At 37.9% G+C, this 20,060-nt stretch overlaps 1 protein-coding gene across 1 annotated transcript; it reads right to left on the bottom strand.

The window, feature by feature from the left end:
- Positions 1-710: 710 nt before the first annotated feature.
- tab1 (TGF-beta activated kinase 1/MAP3K7 binding protein 1) lies at positions 711-19,828 on the bottom strand. The gene is made up of 11 exons (XM_037689795.1): positions 19,788-19,828; positions 18,853-18,983; positions 17,185-17,338; positions 16,177-16,272; positions 15,637-15,775; positions 13,430-13,546; positions 11,018-11,129; positions 9,852-9,996; positions 8,925-9,138; positions 2,956-3,109; positions 711-1,166 (listed from the first exon to the last, which is right to left on the bottom strand). The coding sequence occupies exons 1-11, from the start codon at positions 19,818-19,820 to the stop codon at positions 938-940; spliced, it is 1,524 nt and encodes a 507-aa protein (XP_037545723.1). The 5' UTR covers positions 19,821-19,828; the 3' UTR covers positions 711-937.
- Positions 19,829-20,060: the final 232 nt, after the last annotated feature.

Below are 20,060 nucleotides of genomic sequence, written 5' to 3'. Positions count from 1 at the left end.
GAGGGAGTTTTTCCTTTCCACTGTTGCATCTGTGCTCGCTTAGGATGGGAGACTGCAACAAAGTAAAAACTGGAAGCAATCTGCAGGCTCCTTAGATTAATATTGTTATTAACTGATTTTTATGTATGTGAATGTTTCTGTTCAGTGCCCAGAGACGACTTCTGTTGTGAACTGGCGCTGTATAAATAAACTGAATTGAATTAATTTGTTTAAATAATCACATCGATATTACTCAGTTTTGGATTGTAAAGATAAAAACTGAAAATCAGGAAATTAAACATGTTTGATGGAGAGTATGTGTAAAGTTTTTTTTTTTTTTATATAATATCAGAAAAAACTCTGCCCTTCTGCTCAAGTTTCATTATCATAGCTATGGGTTAAATAAAATAAAAATATCTAGGATTGCAGACTAACTATGTGCATTTCAAGCTAGTAAAAACAAATAAAAGACAAAAAAAGCCTTTTAAAGACCATTTGTTCATATTTAATAAAATTGAACATTCTGAGACCATAGGAACCACAGCGAAACAAAAAACATTTGGATGTATAATGTATTTTCTTTACAAATAAAAAGTACATGCATTCATTCATTCATTCATCCCACTTTAAGGCATTGCAATGTGTATTTAGTTTTGCAGTTAACAGTAATTTTTACAATCTGAACTATATATTGAATCACAGCTGCTTGTTACAGCAGAACAAATATTAATCTGGTTGTGTTGTGTGACACCTTTTCCTCACAGTTTTACTAATTGCACTCTATTGCAAAATGATGAATGTCTGTTCATTCTAGTTATGTACACGTTAAACTTCAGGTCATTTTGGTTGTGATACCATAACAGAATTATCCATCACTCCATGTTTCTTAAAACCTCCCTCTTCACAGTTCATATGCTCCCTTGTTGCCAAAAAAACTCCAGACCTTCTTGTGTCCTCCTCACTGAGGTCCAAGGCCTCCTTGTGTGCTCTGGCTGTCACCTTGGTCGCCTCCCCACAGCAAATAAAACTGACTGAAGTCCACGTAGGGCGGGACCCTGCCTGTCTCATCAGGCTGGGCTGCTTGGCTTCCTCTCTGGCTTCGGAACAGACTTCCATCCCCCGAACTGGAGCTGGAGCTCTGCGTTTGAGTGTTGGTGGACTGCAGGGTGGCTGTGGGACTCTGATTGCTGGGGAGAGTGGAGGAGCAGAAGAAAGAGGAGGAGGAGGAAGATGGTTGATTGGGAATAGTGGAGGATGTAGAGGAGGAGATGGGTATAAGTGTTGGAATAGAGGAGAAGGGAGAAGGGGGAACACCGTACGAAGGAAAGAGGTCCATGTCCATGTGGGTGGGGAGACAAAAGAGAGAAGTGGAAAGAGGTAAGGTTCGAGGAAGATGGGGTGTGGTGGACAAAGAAAAGACAGAGGAAGAGAGAGGGAGAGAAGGGTGATGATGATGAGAAAGAGGGAGTTCAAATATGGGCTGCAGGATGTCAACAAAAGCTTGGCAGGCATTTGCGTGAAACAAGCTTAAGGAGCAGAGAAACAAAAGGCAAAGGACAAATAAGAGCAAGCCGGGGTCCATGAAGAAGAGAAATACAGACATCAGTCAGACAGAGAGACAGACTGAAGGACATAAAGGGAGACAATCTGAAGGAGAAAGTTTTCAGGATGACTGAGCAAAGGGGAGAAAATCAGAAGAAAAAAGGTGCACATGCAGCAACACCAATGCAGCGACCTTATTTATACTGTGCAACTGTACACAAAGTGGTAATCATGTGATGCTGAATGACACTTCAAGGTATTTTATACCCTGACAAAGTACATATTTATACAGTGTGTTGACAAAGACTGGTAATTACCTAAGCTGTCACTTTATAATTGTATTTTTTTAATTTATTATACAGTAGTCCCTCGTTTATTGTGCAGGATCCATACCCTGAAGCCCTGAGATAAGTGAAAAACCGCTAAGTAGGAATAGTAGTACAAGTAGTACTCTTGCAATAGTCTAAAGAATGTTTCTAAACTCTAAACGCTCTAAAAGAGCACAGCATGTCATGATTTCAGCTCCCTCCTCCTCTGCTCTTTGCCACCTGCACACGCTCTTGGCCACACCCACTTCTCTGCTCTGCACGATGAACAGCTGATCAGCTGCAGCAGGAAGTTTATCCTGCAGTGTGGGCTGCACAAATGTGCAGCATGTGCTAAATAATTTTAAATAATTTATTTTAAATAAAAATTCCATGCCGATTGTGCGGTTCATTTGATGATTTGTGTGTCATGTCCAATCTTATTTTGAAAAACCGCGATGGGAGTGAGTCCGCGATAGACGAACTGCGAAGTAGTGAGGGACTACTGTACCGAGTTATGCAGCACAGGAAGTATTTCAACAACACACTTTCTTCACAGTAACCCCCTGTGATGTTTTAAAACCTCTGCTGATTTTTATGAAGCACAAACTGTAACCAAAAACTTACATTTCAGCATTGTTTGTTTCTAAACAACATCAACAAAAGACCACAAGTGATTAACTACAAATGTACACACACAGTTGTGCTTGGTCAAGATAAATATATATTAATATAACATACATTTTCGGTTATAATTAATAAGCCACCGAAAAGTAAGTGCAATACGCTACATGGAGCAAAGAGCAGGATAACTATGGGGAAGTGAAACTTTGCCTAAATATAAATAAACACAGCGGTGGAGGAACTCAGGGGAGTGAAAAATCAGGCTTGCCTAAAATAAATACAGCAGGGAGGAACCCTCCAATAACCTTGCTCATTCAAAACACAGTCAGAACAAACTTAACGATGGGGAGAGGAGTTGGGAGCCTGAACAAAGCTCAACCTGATTACAAGCAGTGGAACAAAAAAAATAATGAAATGCACCAAAAAGAAAAATAATTAAGATGCAAAGCAGGAGAAAGGGGTAAATCCTAGAGCCAGTAGAGGACAAAAATATTCCTATGCTTACCCTGGTGTGGAGGTGCCTTCCCCCAGGGTAGAGGCCGTGTTAGTTCCATTGGTGAGGGTATTCTGGGAGGGCATTACCAGTGAGAGGGTGACACTCGTCTTACTGGTACTCTGGCTGTTTGAGTACGGCACGGACACAGGATAAATACGACCACCTGAAACAGGAACAGGACACATACAAAGTTAGAAAATGGTTGGATTTATTTTTCTGCCTCAGAGATTCCGCATTTTTATCCAAATATAAAGCTGTTTTGCTGAGCTGAGCTGTTTTGATCGAAAAATAGCTGAGGTGCTCCATTTGTTCAATGTTATCCATGTAGAATGTGAGGAAAAAAAAACACTAAGGTTAAAAAATAACATTACCGAAATGCAAACAAACCCCTTTCATTTTCACTATGAAATACTTAAATTAAACGCAGCTTATGCTTAGAAAATAACACCAACAATTACCGGTAACTTAAAATAACAGTGCTAAATTGATTCCTTATTCTCCACCATGACTGAAAAGTATAACTCCACTGACAGAGTCCCTTTTAAAACACTGATGGAGTCTGACAGTTCAGACAGTACAGGACACATTTCAGAAACAAGAACATCAAACATCCGCCTCCTCTCCTGGAAGCCGACCGCAGCCTCGGAGCATTACAGCTTTAAAGTCTTGCCAACTGAAACTAAAATTGGCTAAATGGCTAACCACAGTGCAGGCTATGCTAACAAGGCAAGGATTTGTCTCGTCTTGGTAAATGCTGCATGGCATCCCTAGTTGCTACCAGCATGGCAGCATAAACAGTTGAGGGGCAAAAAAGAAACCATCCATCCATTATCTTTTGCCAACTTCTTCCTTTATGGGTCACGGGGGTCACTGGTATCCATATCCAGCAGTCATTGTGTGAGAGGCGAGGGACACCCTGGACAGGTCTCATGTTTTTGGTCTGTGGGAGGAAACCGGAGTACCCAGATAAAACGCACGCATGCACAGAGAGAACATGCAAAACACCTAGAAAGATCCCCGGCTGGGATTCAATCCGACAACCTTCTTGCTGAGAGGAAACAGCTCTACCAACTGAGCCACTGTGACGTCAGTACTAGTAACACATTTTCCAAAATAATACTCGTTATTACAGACATGTTTCGCCTATTCTTTGTGTAAATCTATATGATAAATATCTTGCTACATGCTCAATAATCCAGGTAGAAAAACCTAACAAAGTTAAGGCAGGTCCTCTGGACGGATTAAAATTTTCAATCCGTCGAAGACTTGGCTTAACTTTGTTAGATATATGCTAAATAGTGAATTACCGTACATGCTGGAAAAAAGCTAAGTTCATTGTCTAGGCACTGATGTGTACATTATAAAAATCTTAAATATTTCCAGAAATAGGAGGAAAAAAAAAACTAAAATACAGGCTGTTAGCAGATTTTTGGTAAGACTAAGCAGACATGTAAAGTTCTTAACTACTTTAAGAGCAGTTATGTAATGATCTATTTCGAATGGTTCCAGCACTTGGTAAACTTACCACAGTAGTGAAATTATCTTGGTCAGCTTTGTGGCGACTTGATAAGGCTTGGTGGGAGGCTTATTACAGAATGATCTAGTACGCTGTTTTCACAATATGAATTATGTTTGTTCAAATAGGACAAATCTTTCCATGGGTTTTTAGACTGATGACACAGCATACAGCACTCAAGGCATTAATACGTGGTTTTGACATGTAAACAGAAAAGCAGGTGTAGCACCTAGCTAGATGGCCTCCACAAACCTTGCCTACAGCAGTCAATAGCTTTTCCTGAATATTTCTATTTTAGTGGGCTTCAAAGTCCGATGCCTATAAATCAAGTAATTTTAAAACGGTTTCTTAAGTGCGTAAATCTCTATTGATTACATTTGTATTTACTGGATGGCTGGCTTTATTTTGTGTCTGAATTTTTTTTTCTTTCTAAAATTCTAATGTTCTCATTATTTTTATGTGAGTTTATTTATTTAAAGTTTAAATCAAGTTTAACTTGACATCATTTCTCTTGCCTCCAAGATCACCACAAAGCAAGCTGCCGTGTACTACACCAATCAACCAACCAGCGATAAAGAAACCTAAAACCCTCATTTTAATATGGAGCACGGAATGTGACAAAATTAAATAAATAAATATATAATAATGAAATGTATCATTTAATTATTAAATACATCATTAAATCATTAAATACACAATTAAATGACTTATTTCCTGATTTATTTATTTAATTTTGTCACCATAAATTGGAGGACAGAATGTGACAAAAGTTAAATAAATAAATACATAACACAGACAACAATTTAATGTATCATTTAATTATTATATGCATCATTAAATACACAATTAAATTATTAAATACACCATTAAATAATGAAATGTACCTTTTAAAATATTTATTTCATGATTTATTTATGAATTTGATTTTGTCACCTTCTACCCTCCAGTGGCATCATGAAATTGTGAAAACTGTCAGTCGCACTAGTCAAACTCAGTGGGCGGTACTAGGGCGGGACTAACGCTGATCATGTGAAATCCATTGCTTCGGTCTGAAGTCGGTTCATATGCACGGCAGCTCCCTCCATGCTGGACCTTTATTTGCTCTCTTGTGAACTGGTTAGATATTTTAAGCCAAACTATGGATATAGAAGCTCCCCCAGAATTTGTTGTAAATAAATTGGAACAGGGATGGATGGATACAGCAGATTAATAGTATATCTGTTTATTCTTGTCTGTATGACTGTTGCTGTTGTGATCGGAAAGTCGCAGGGTCAACTCCCAGTACCGTCAACATCAAAATATGGGTGGAAAAAGTGAAACACCCACACCTGTCTATACACTATCATTTGCTCCACTCTGAGCCCCTGAGCAAGGCCCTTAACCCCCACCATCTGCTCCCTAAACAGGTCTCTCTTGAAAATGAGTTCTCGTGACTCAGTGAGTCTACCTGTATAAATGAAGGGTAAATGAAATAAAAAAAGGAAGGGAAAACGTAGCAGAAGGTAGGAGAATTCATGATCAGGAACTGAAAGGAACTTTCACAATATCCTGATGCATGCTCAATAATCCACGTAGAAAAATCCAAAAAAGTTCAATCTGGTCCTCTGGACATTCAAAAAAACAAAACAAAGCAAAACAACAACAAAAAAATGAAGAAACATTTTGTCTTTCATCCGAAAGACTTCGCTGTATTCAGCTCAGTCTTACTAGTAGTCTTGCTAGTATCACTCAGCCCTCTGTGAACAGTAAACAGCCATCAGTGTGCTAATGATCCATCGTTAGGCTGATGGTCCTTCTTGACCATGTGATCAGCTGGTTTTGGTTGTCAGCAGCAAAACTGGTTGATCCACTCTGAGAAGGTGCTATTTATAAGACTGAGCTGAATACAGCACCTCAGACTGAGGAAGTCTCTCGGATGAGAGATGAAACGTTTCTACACTTTTTGTTGTTGTTTTGCTTTGCTTTGTTTTTTTTGAATGTCCAGAGGACCAGATTTAACTTTTTTTGAACTTTCACAATGTTCACAATCAGCAGTAAGTATAACGCCTGTTTGACAAGTGCACACATCTTTAAGATATACATAACATGAAACAACAGTCAACTTAATTTTTATTACAGAATAGAGAGGATGTGGTGAGATGTCTATGAGCATGCCTTACACCTGTTCTATCAGGTTTTCACTTCACTGGAAGGTCGAGAACATTTGATCTAGATAATGAAGTCCATCTTTATGCTCTACACCACGGCTTTCATTCACAAATCCAGAAAAGTCTGGACTCTTTCAGAGATGGTTGGAACTCCCATCGTCTTCGAACTGAAAGGAATCGGTCACCATTGTAACTCTGGACAAGATACAGAGAGCAAGGCACCACAGAGGATCCTGCAGAGGTTAAAGAACCAGTCTTTCATTGATTTTATTTTTGGACATTGGAAGCATTTTATATTTAAATTTTGTTTAAATTTGCTGCTTCTCGTAAAAGTATGTCTTCTTCATTACATTCATTGCATGAAAAAAGGTTTCATCCACAAGTAAACACAATTACTGCTTCCTAAAGTTTCGTAATATATTTTCTTGCCTGTGAATCAATCCATTATCTGCGGTCGATTTGTTTTCACATTCTGTGAGGAGCAGCCAATCAGGCATCAGGATCTGTGCACGACCCGCCCTAGTCCCGCCCACTGAGTTTGACGAGTGAGACTGACAGTTTTCACAATTTCATGAAGCCACTGGAGGGTAGAAGGTGACAAAATTAAATTCATAAGTAAATCATGAAATAAATAACTTAAAATGTACATTTCATTATTTAATGGTGTATTTAATAATTTAATTGTGTATTTAATGATGTATATAATAATTAAATGATACATTAAATTGTTATGTTTGTTTTATGTATTTATTTATTTCATTTTGTCACATTCCGTCCTCCAATGTATAGTGACAAAATTAAATAAATAAATAAATCATGAAATAAGTAATTTAATTGTGTATTAAATAATTTAATTGTGTATTTAATGATTTAATGATGTATTTAATAATTAAACGATACATTTCATTATTATGTACTAATTTATTTAATTTTGTTACATTCCGTCCTCCATATTTTAAAGGTTAGTACTTTTCATTCAACCTTAATTTATACAGATTAATCCCATTGAGCTTTGGAGAATTATTTACAAAAACCTGGGAGACTACTTACAATACTGAAGAACAAAATGCAAATCTCAACAATGACTTATTGAAAGTCATTTTTTAATATACAGTAGTCCCTCGCTATTTTGCGATTCATTTCGCTCTAGTGCGGTTTTTCAAAATAATATTGGACAGGACACACAATTGGCTGACTGATGGATGAGCCGCACGATAGGCATGGATTTTTTATTAAAAATAAATTATTTTAACTTATTTAGCACCTGCTGCTCCTTTGTGCAGCCCATACTGCAGGATAAAACTTCCTGCTGCAGCTGATAAGCTGCTTGTGCAGATCAGAGAAGTGGGTGTGGCCAAGAGCGCTTGCAGGTGGCTGAGAGCAGCGGAGGCAGGGAGCTGAAATCATGACATTCTGTGCTCTTTTAGAGAGTTTAGATTTGAGAAACATTGTTTAGAATAATGCAAGAGTGTGGGAAAGTTTTAAAATGCCTTTATATATACTGTGTATACTGTATACTATATATATATATATATATATATATATATCTATATATATATATATATATATATATATATATTTCTTTTTTTTTCCATCTTCTTCTTTCGGCTAATCCCTGCATTAGGGGTCGCCACAGCGAACTAAGTCACATGAAGACTTGGCAGTTAGTTATTTTTATGCCGGATGTCCTTCCTGACGCAACCACAGACCACTGACCTACCACAGCCCTCTGTGTGGAGCAGAGAGCTGCTATCTGGGACACCGGGAGGAGCAGATGGTGGGGTTTAAGGCCCTTGCTCAAGGGCCCAGAGTGGGAAGAATGAGGGTGGGGGCAGGTGTGGGTGCTTCACCTACCCCACCTACATTTTTGATGTTGTCGGTACCGGGGCTTGAACCGGCAATCTTCCGATCACAGGCTCACCTTCTCTAACCACCACTCCCCCTATAAATATATTTACTACATGTACTAATATTCCTACTTGGTGGTTTTTCACTTATCGTGGGGCTTCGGGGTACGAGGGACAACTGTACTTTATCTGTGTAAACTTTCAATCATTAAGAAAAGAAAAGCTCAGAAGAAAACTGATTTCCAGTTAAAACAAAAATATGTGACCTTTGCTAAAGTATGATGAGTTGGTTTCAACCTAAAAATGATCAACTACTGGGTTAAACTACATTTGACATGAATAAGACATTTGCAATCTGATTGTATGTCATAAGAAAACAACAACATTGAACCAGGCCGACTGTGTAGCCGTTACAGAAGTTTATTTTTTCTTTCCTAAAACAGACATTCTTAGGATGAAATGTCTTACCCTGCGTGGGTGTGAGTGCGGCATCAGCCAGAGCATAATTGAGCGTACGGATGAGCAGGGTCATGTCCTCATGCCGAGAACAGTAGGTCGCCCTCTGACGACCAGACACGTAGACGTCGTGGTGCAGCCTTTTGACCCGCTCCACCACAGACTGAGCCACCGCTTCTAGACTAGTCTGCTGGGCCAGCTCTGCTGCTACCATGGCAACAATTTCCTATAGAAAAGAGCAACAAAGTCAGAAAAAAAGACGAGTTATATCTTGAGGTGATGTTACAGTACAAGGGAGAAAGATAATTAAAAACAGTGAGAAGCAAAATGGAGTATCAGAAAATAAAACATAACAGTGAATATATGACAGTAAATATTTAAAATAAAATAGACAAGAAAACTGCACTTGGATCAACAAAAATAAAAGAATGAAAAATCAGACAAACAAAAAAACAAAACAAAATAAAGGTGACAGAAAATGTGTATAGTAGTCTCTCGCTACTTCGCAGTTCAACTTTCACGGACTCACTCGTTTGTGGTTTTTCAAAATAAGATTGGACATGAAATTTTGCAGTACTGTACAGTATATATGATGTATGTTGTTGAAATGATGTAGGTTTAAGAGTTTAGAACATTGCAAGAGTGTAGGAAAAGTTTCTAAAGCCTTAAAATATATATACATACTAAAATAAATATAATGTCCCTACTTCGTGGATTTTCACTTATTGCGGCGCGATATTGAGGGACTATATACTGTACAAGTTATAGAAAAATGATAAAGATAAAATAAGGCACAACACTGGTGAAAAAACATAAAATAAAATTGCATTTTCAAAATGCAGAGGAAAAGGTTAGAAAACAAAAGAAACTAAGAATTCCTTGTGAGGGCATAACACCAGAGGGAAAAATAAAAAACTAGTAATCAGAATGGCTGCTAACCTGATTAACCTGTTCGGGGCCGTGGGCAGACTCAAGTGCATTTATTAGACCCTCTGACATCAACAACAAGAAGCCTGTCATGCCATCCAAAGAGTGGCTGCCATGAATCTCTGGCTCAGGGATGATGGGCCTTGTTTTGGCTGCACTAAAAGTGGAAAAAGACGTGAGAGTGACAGAAGATGGGACAAGAAATGACGGGGAGGGCAAAACAGAAAAGATAATTAACATAAAATAATAATAATTAAATGACTGAGAAATTAAAGGAAAGACAGTAACAAAGACAGCATTTGGTAAACATTCGTTACAACTGGTCGTTCGCTTTGTTTGGATGAGAACTGTGAATAAGCATACGATAAGAGCTGTTTAAAGAGGAACAAAACTTAAAAAAAAAAAAAGTTAGAACATTCTGATATGATAATATTGAAACACTGAGCTGATTACAAATGCAGATAAAAAGCTAGAATAAGGATACTAGTGCTAAATCTTTCATTCATACAACAAAGAAGGAAAACCACTAGTTTGATCCTCTGAAGTTGAAAAAAGTCAGCATTGCAAGTCAAAAATAAAAATATCCTTGTTATATATTGTCATTGTCCAGCAGCTGATGAAAGAAACATGGGACAGTTTCTACCTCTGGCCTTGAAACAAATCTAGTACATAAACTAAACTATTTTTGGGAAAACAGATATTTAAAATTATGTGTTGACTTTTTGTCGTGTCTTTTTTGTTTTACACCATTCCCAGATCTCCAGACTTTTTATGCTGAGTGAAAGAGGGACATAAAAGCATGTCATGTTCATTGATCTACTGCAGAATCAAAATGATTCTTGGTGTTTCGGTAACCAGTTTGACAAGACTGTCGACAAGGAAGAGGACCGGCAATGGAGGAGGGGGCGTACCAAAAAGACCATCTAATCACAAGCAGAACTGGTTTGTTCCACTTTGGAGTAAGCTGTTGGGGGAAGAATCAGTTTTGTTGTGCGTTTCCTTGACTGATGAAGCGTTCCGGACCGAAGGCGAAACGTTTCAGCACAAAAAAGAAACTGTGCAGATGACCTGACTGAAAAATGTTGGCAACATCAAAGATGCATCACATGTAAGCCATAAAGCAAATAAGAAGACTGAACTTCACAGTAAAGAGTCAAAATTACAACCACCAGTGTCACCTGAGCAGATCGATTTCATTGTGGTTAAATTTGACTCTGTAGTCTCCGAGCCTCCTTGTGCTGCTCTGTCCAGCTATCTGCCCTGCTTGTCTCACACGAGCTGCATCTACGCCTACAAAACAGAAAAGGCAAAAGAGTCATGGTGAGGAGATGCAGTGTGTGAGTTTTAGAAGAACTAAGGGTGGAACAAATTATTTTGGTCAGGGGAAGGGAAGTGTAAAATCACTAAATAGAAGCAGGAAGAAGAGTTGGCAGGAGGAATGCTAACAGGTGAATGAAAGTATGAGGTGAGGCGACCTTAACCTAGCTTAATAGAATGGCTGCTATTTCAACAGCATGTTGCAAGACAAAAACAAACCAAGAGTGCAATCTTCTTTAAAGATGTGGTGTGAGATGCTTAAATCTAAATGTGCTTAATTTCCTATTATATCCACAAGGTTCTTCAGCACAGCTTGTTGCCGTGTATGTATTTTCTGTTACATTTACAACCCTCATTACCAAACCATTAACTGGGCTGTTCTTCATGGATCAATGACTCCATGTGTGTCTGTGAAACAGTTAGTGCAGCACTGGCTGCAAAACACATAAAACAGAAAGAGGAAAGTATGGCAAGTCTGCTTCTACAATAGAACGTGAAGGCTAAATGTGTTTCTATTTGCTCATTAGGACCAAAACAAACGTGTCTATAAATGTATTTAGAGGATAGGCTCACAAAATGTAAATTTTTTTTATTATAAATGTACAAATTGCAGTTTGCATTTACAAAATAATTGTAAATGTTCCTCTCTACACATTGTCTCAGTTTTCAAAGGTCTCTTCAGGATCAGTGACAACCAGGATTTTTGTAGCATTCACAGCATATTATTTATTGATTACAGTCTCACAGAGTGAGGCAAGTGTTCTGAAATGTTTAATCAAACTTTTTTTTTCTTTTTGGAAAGCTCTAAAAAAAGCTAGCATGTAACAAATTTTGTCTCGATTAGACCACTGCTGGACTAACTATACCTTTACTGAACAATGATGTAATGAGCGAGATGAGATGGTCTGCGGCCAAATCTTAAAGCAGTTCTTGTTAAAACTTTGAATTGAATCTCTGTTCAAACTCTGTAGCACTTCTAGATTTAACATAACACCATCTTCATATAAAACCACTGTGATTTATTTAAACTAACACATATTGTGTGAAATTTGCTTCGTCTAGTCTGGCAAAGAATTGAGTACAGTACCTCGATCTGGAAAAAACTACCAAAATCAAACCCCATTTTACTCCTTTTTTGTATTTTCTACTATAGGTTTAGGTTTGTCATATGTAGGTCAACACAAAGTCAACAATGCAATGAAATGCTCAGAAAGAGAAGAACCATCTCAACTCACCAAAACAATAACAAGCAATACCAAAGAATGCAACAAAACTAGAAAAACAAGGTGCCAAAAGTAAAAAAGAAATAAATCTACAGCAGCAAGGTCCTATTAGCAGCATGGTAATGTTAGCAGTGAGGTTCTCTTAGCAACATGGTTCCGTTAGCAGTATGGTACAGTTAGCAGTGTGGTTCTGTTAGCAACATGGTCCCATTAGCAGCAAGGTACTGTTTGCAGTGTGGTTCTGTTAGTAGAATAGTCCTATTTGCAGAGGTTCTCTTAGCAACATGGTCCTGTTAGTACCAAGGTACTGCTGGCAGCATGGTTCTGTTAGCAGTGCAGTCCTATTAGCATCATGACGATAACGACCGTGACAACAAACAATAACTGCCCTCCAAAACCGGGTCCAGCAGACACAGGACATTCAAGGTTTCCCAGCGGAACCGAACTGTTTCGTAGAGTTCGGTCCATGCACGCAGATAGAGGATCATGGAGGCGGCCGCCATAACAGGCCAAAGTCTGAGTCCCAGGTAGGCCAGGAACTGAAGCACAATGGCAGGATGGCACAATGACAAGGCAGCGACACACAAAACTCCAAAAGTGCGTTGCGTTCATACCCGTAGCGTGAGTGTGCAGTGTAGGCGCAAAAAAAGTTAAAACAAAAGCAACAGGAACAAAAAAAGGGCGAGTCGAATCGGAGCTCCTGTCAGTGCTGCCATACTGCGGTGCACGTGTAAAAGTACTACTGCACCAAGGTTTTGTGTGGTCATGCTGAGGGGGATGTTGCATCCGTTTATGTGAAGAAATTTACAACGGCAGATGATGTATCAACTTTTTTAATGGTTTTCACGTTACCTAAACATTTTAAACTCTACTTTTTGCAACACTGAATTAAGGAGTCAATGTTGGTGTGCGGCTAAGAAATAACATTCAGCCCAAGTGTTTACATTAGTGTGGGACTACAACAGGGAGCTATTTCATATATGATATAATCAATTGTCTACAGTATTTCTGTCATTTCTGGACAGCTGTGAAAACATCTGTGCATCTTACCCAGTGCAGCCAGTCTCTGCAGCTCCTCCTCGTTGTCTGTGCTGTGTGGTCGACCGATCTGAAGAACCTGGTTCTGGCCATCGATGCTTGACTTACAAAGCAGAACTCGGTTGGTACCTGAAGACACAAACATTTATAAAGAGATTCAGCATCTGTCAAAGCTAAAAAAAAATACGATTAAGATACACAGTAAATCTAATTTATTAATTTAAACAAACAGTGCAAAGATCCCATCAACTATGGCTTGAAGTCAAATACACAAACCAACATTTCTAACAAACATTAGCGTAGGAAAAAAAAAAGAGGTTAAAATGTGTTTTATGTCAAATAGACATAAATAACACTCCAAGAAAAAAAATCAAATTACAAACAGCACAATTAAACTTTATTTAAAAAGTCTAAAACTAAACCTTTCCTGTGATAAAGCTAAAAATTAATTACTTGCTCATGAAACAGAACAAAAGCTGAGTAAAGCCGAATCGATGATTAATTAACTTTTATAATTAAACTTCTAGCCTATTGAGCAGAAGCATGATGCCGTCCCAGACCAAGTGTCTGTTTTCTGATCTCAAAGTGCCTGACGCAGTTTGGGCTGTTAAACTGATACCGTGGTCACAAAATCAATCTAACCATTTCAATTTCCAAAGATTTTATACTTGCATGTGCTAAAATAAGGCGGTTGTACTCATGTTCTGCTGCTGAATGTTTACCTACACCCTTATTTAACCCATCTTTTTCACCCACACACACGTTCTCAGCTCAAATATATTTAACATCCACAAACAGCTGGAAGCTATTTAACATGCGCACTTAATCTGAAGAACATCCCAAGCATTTTGTCAACTTTGAACTTCTGTCCCATCCCTAAGGCTGTTCCCACTGGGAGACAAAAATCCCCACCCACCTACTGAATGAATGCCATGCTCTTGATGAAAACGAGAAATACATTTTCTTGAGCTTGCTCAAGAATCAAAGAAGTAAACAGAAATACAAAAACATCTACAATGACTCATACGAGGGGTTTATTAGGCAAAATGTTCAGAATCTATCTAGAATAAGATTCACGTTACTGATGACTACTTAATAAAACAATTCCATACTCCGTCCCCTGACATTCATAACGATGTTTTTGAAAGCTTTCAAAGTGTTTATGGCTTCATTTGCTGTAATTGCTGTTTCTGTGTGGAAATATTTGTGTTCTTCCTCAGTTACAAATCTAAAATGGCCAAAGGGATTTTCTGTTAAAATATTAATGACAGACATTTTTTTTTTTGCTCCACAGCTGAAAAAGATGAGAATCTTCTAATACAATATTATGCAAACAAATATGTGCACACGTACAACAAGGAGGCCATGATTCTTGCTGTTATCTGTTGATGTTGGATTTGATAATAGGAACAAAACAGATAAAGTATTGAGCAACAGTATAGGTGTTGAAGAGTAAATAACATTCCAACATCTTCCTGAAGGTCACAGAAAACACAACCAGTGTTTCACATACCATCAAGGAGTGCGCCCCATCTTGTCAACAGAACCGAGTGATTTGCTTACCAACATACCGCAAACCTAAAATATCACAGTCCATATCTACTTCCTTATCAGTGCTCCATTCTTTAAGCTTATTTAAAAGGCATATGGGGGAAAGCAATGAATACATTTGAAATTATTTGATAATTTCTTGGTGATTTAGGTTTGCAGACACTAACATTAAGAACTCTTGCTTGAGTTGAATGGTGCCATGTTTAACGTTCATTTTCAATAAATCATCAGATAATGTATTTAATGAAACAGAAATTTTAACTTTTGGCTAGAAAACTCCCACTAACAATGACTCATTTAACAACAAAAACAACAAATAAATAAATCAGTAAATAAATAAAAAGGACGCACTGATCACAATTTTTTAGATCAATTTAGAGTTTGAGATTTGTAAAGCTGCATGTTGCCAATACAAATTTTAATCTAATCATGTATAAAAAAAATGGTCCAGTGACTTGGGTTTATTACATTTTCTGTAATTTAAACAAAAAAAAAAAAAAAAAAAAAAAAAAAAAATCACAGAATTAAAATCTGTGTCAAGTCTGACATCTGGTGGTGAGAAGCTTACTTTCTTACTTATAATAAACATTTGTCTTAAAACCAATTTAAAAATGTCACACTAAACATTATTCAAGCCATCTTAAGCCCATTTACAGACGTGCACATACCAACATTGGCAATGTAGAGCCTGTTGTTGAGAATCAGCGCCACCACAGCTGTAGCACCTCCTGACACCTCCTGCTCCAGCTCCTTCAGGCGCTCCTGCACCTTCTGACTCTGAGGAGAGAGCTGATGGAATGACACATTCTGACCAGCCGGAAGGTATCCAGAGACAGAGGAGATGAAGAGGGAGGAGACAATGTTATGGATAAGAGGGAATATTAGGAATGGAGTAGAAAGAACTGAAACGGAGAACAATCAGTAGATGTAGGCGGCACAACTGTCAAAGACACAAAAATAAAACAAGTTAAAGATGAGAAAAGAAAGAAAGGAGGAATTACGGAGGCATAGCTATAAAAACACAGGGAATCTAATTTTAAAAAGTTGGTGTTGGGCAATAAATCAACAAAAAGCAGGAAGAACTAGATCCAGTGAAGGAGTGCTGTGACAGATTTATTCAACAAAACAAGCTTTGGTTGCTATAGAGACGCACTCTGCATTTTCAGCATAATTTGTCAAAATGCTTGGCTTTATGTAAAAGTGTTTACCTCATTGTGTGGCAGGACAAAGTTGGACAGGCGAGCTTTCTCAGCCAGAGCATCATCTATTGTTTTAAAGTAGCTCTTCTCCACCACGTCAAAGGCCTGAAACAACCCAAAGAGTTTCCACCACTTACTTATTTTGTAATGTGTACAATAAACCAGGTATCGACACAAAAATAATATTTGAAAAAAAAAAATCATCGCTCATATTTTGAGGCTGACAAATCCAGATGACATTTTGGTTGTTTCAATGTAAACAACTTTGTGACTTTCGATCATATTGCATCTTTAAAATTGTAAATACACAACAACAACCAACATATTGCACAACATCTAAAACAGAAGTACTGCCCGAGTGTTTTTGTAACGATCTATGGGGAGAAACTAGATTGTCAGCTTAAGTTTTTCACACACTCTTAAGATCTACAGTAAGATTTGCATGAGACTTTCTTGATCTGCCTTTAGGCATAAGCAGCAGACTTTTTATTTGTGCATTTTTTTCTTCTAACACCAGGTAAGTCTGGAATTTTACTGTGAAACTGCAGGCATTACGCAGAGCTGACACAAATATGCACATGAATAAATATTAATGCAGCACACGTAAAGATTATTTCCATGAATTCTATTCAATATTATTAAATATGTCTTGGCATGAAAAACAACAACAATTTTTTTTTTAAAGCTCTCCCCAGAGGGCCTCTGGCTCACTTTGAATAGGTTATCTCAATGGAGTTACAGAAATAAATTTTCATTTTGAGTTGCTATCATTTGGTCTTCATAAAGATTTTAACTGAGTTTAGGCATTTATTAGCAGAGTACAACACTTGGGTAAACTTTACCAGCTTTTGCAATAACTTGAATGTACATAGGTTAAAATGATGTAATTTCAGTGTAAGAAAGTGACAACACAGTGGTACAAGTTAAATTTCATCCTCACGTAAAGAAAGAATTAAAAAGTAATAATATATTGATGAAATATTATAAATGTAAATGAACAGGTGAACAGAACCAGACCTGTGTAAGGATCCTGCGGACGTCGTTGTCTGTGTGACTTGAGTTTAGTTGTCCAAGTAAGAGTTCAGCTGTCAAACACTGGGCAGCAAAGTTAGCAACTCTGTTGCCATCATAACCATTAAAAACCCCGTACAGGAAACACCCGTCTTCAAATCTAATTGATTAACAAATCAAAAGAAACAAAGTTATTGTTCATTTATCGAGAAGATAAAACAACAAGCAAAAAGGACATTCTTCATTAGTTACAAAGCATTTAGTTTATATGGGAACATAAAGAGTCAAGTAAAGTAATAAGATTTACTTTTATGCTATCTACTGGTATGCAATATATACAGTATATATGCATCATGATATAAGTCTAAGATCGTCATCATTGTATGTTCCCATACAATGGCAAAATTAGTTCTCTGAATTTAACCCATCGCACCTGGGATACACCCAGGTGGTGCAGTGGGCAGCTATGTAGGTGCCCGGGGAGCAATTAGGGATTAGGTGTCTTGCTCAGAGACATCGTGACATATGGAAATGGCTGGGGATCGAACCTGGGACTTTCTGATCTCAAGCCGGCTGCCCTACCTCTACCCCATCTCGGCCCCTGAAAAAAAAAGCAATAAAACAACTGTCCCCAGAGTGTGTGTGTATGTAAAAGAAAAAGTTGCCACCTGGATTTAACTAAGCAAATAGGTACGAGCCTCCTATTGGATAATTACTGCATGGGCGATCATCTTTCAGCTGGCAACAAGTTACTTAACCCCAACTGGTGCAATGAGTTGCTTCTCATTTCTTAAACAACCATGTTGAAAGACACATCACATAGTTGTGGAAAATATGTCAGTCTGTTTGAGAAGGGTCAAATCATTGGCATCAAGCAGAGAAAACATCTAAAGAGATCGCAGAAACTATTAAAATTGGGTTAAGAACTGTCCAACATCCAAAAACTGGAAGGACAGTGGGGACCCATCGTCTTTGAGGAAGAAATGTGGCGGGAAAAAAATCCTGAATGATCGTGATCGGCAATCACTAAATGTTTGGTGAAATCAAATCAAAGAAAAACAACAGTAGCACTCAGGGCTATGTTTAATAGTGAAAGTAAGAGCATTTCCACACACACAATGTGAAGGGAACTCAAGGGATTGGGACTGAACAGCTGTGTAGCCTTAAGAAAACCACTAATCAGTGAGGATAACTGGAAAAAAGGCTTCAATTTGCTATGGAGCATAAAGATTGGACTCTGGAGCAATGGAAGAAGGTCATGTGGTCTGATGAGTCCAGATTTACCCTGTTCCAGAGTGATGGGCGCATCAGGGCAGGTGAAGTGATGCACCCATCATACCTAGTGTCTAGTCATCAATGCAAGATCTTGGTGAAAAATTAATGCAACACTGGATGGAAATAGATCTTGTGACATTGCAGAAGCTTATCCAAACAATGTCACAGCGAATGCATGCTGTAATCAAAGCTAAAGGCGGTCTAACGAAATATTAGTGTGTGACCTTTTTTTTTTGGTGGCAAGTTTGGCCAGGCAGTATATATATATATATATATATATATATATATAATATATTAGATAAAAGTATTAATTTATTTTCTTTTTCAGCTGAGTGGGCAAAAACTTTTCAGATAAGATTGTTGTTTTTTCTCTTTACTTCTTCCCCTGGTCTTACTCACCTCAACCTGAGGTGTCCATCCTCCATGGGGTGGGTCTGAGCTCCTTTACCATCTGGGCTGTACACACAGTTGGGTGCTGTACCAACCCCACACATCTGGCACAGAGGGAGGTCATCTGTCCAGCTCTGATGCTGCAAAGATGTAAGGAGGGTGTCATTACAACAGCCTATATTAGATGCTTGTAATGTGTTTTTGTTGTTTTATGTAGGTTGGTAGCGAACTGTTACACATGTGAAGCAGTATCCAGACAATTAGTGGATTTGCATGGTGTGTCATGCTGCTAACAAGCTTTGGTCTCTATTTGCTCCTACTCATTCTGCCAAATTAATTAGGGCTTGTTTTTTTATCTGACAATAATTAAAAAGACTGTGATAGCTCACTTTCTTTCTCTCCTTCTTGTGCAATGCTTATAAATGTAAAATATGTTCAGGTGATTTGTACTTGTTTACTACAAGGAGAGTTTAGCCAAAAGTAATTCTGAACAACGAGTATTGATTGAGCAGCTTATACCTGGTCCTAATACAAAGACAATTACCCACTAGAGAAACTGCAAATTGCCTCTTTTCTTGACACCACTTGCTGGAACTTAAACTTTAAGCAAGTGACACTTCTAAACTCTGTAATTTAAGATTATATAAAGAAACAAAGTTCGTTACAGTTAACGTCACTTCTCCGGATTCTGGTAATTTCTTCTATATCTTGATAATAAACATGTAATACTGCCATTACCTTGTTTCAAAAATGTTATTAGCTAACAGTTAGCGAAGCACTTTATAGGCTCAACTAACACGGAATGGCCGTAAACAACACCGAACAGAACAAAGACAACAACAACAAGCACCGAAAGCCTAAAACGAAAGCAAATTAATTGATAAGCTTGGCGCAACAAGCACCTTATAGGCCAGTAAGAGCTATAAACAACAAATTAAACTTACGCTTTGCATCAAAGTCCTTCGCTGCGCCGCCATGTTGGATGGTAGACGCTGCGTTCATGAACACTCCCCACTATCCTAATTTTCACTTTCGTGAATACGTTGTTTCAATTATTATGAAGTAATAAAAGTCATAAAAGGTATAAGTAAATATAAATGTTTATTTTATCTTAACGTAAATATCTGACTCAACTAAGTTGTACATTAAATATTAGCGTTTGGTAAATTACAGTCTGCAACTAAATTCCGATTTCCCTGAAAGCATCAACACTCCAG

Source organism: Nematolebias whitei, chromosome 16 (genome assembly GCF_014905685.2).
Source record: "Nematolebias whitei isolate Nwh7 chromosome 16, NemWhi1, whole genome shotgun sequence".
In the NCBI taxonomy this organism is placed as follows: domain Eukaryota; kingdom Metazoa; phylum Chordata; class Actinopteri; order Cyprinodontiformes; family Rivulidae; genus Nematolebias; species Nematolebias whitei.
Note: the sequence above shows the minus strand (reverse complement) of the source record. Positions and strands in the feature narration are given on the sequence as shown.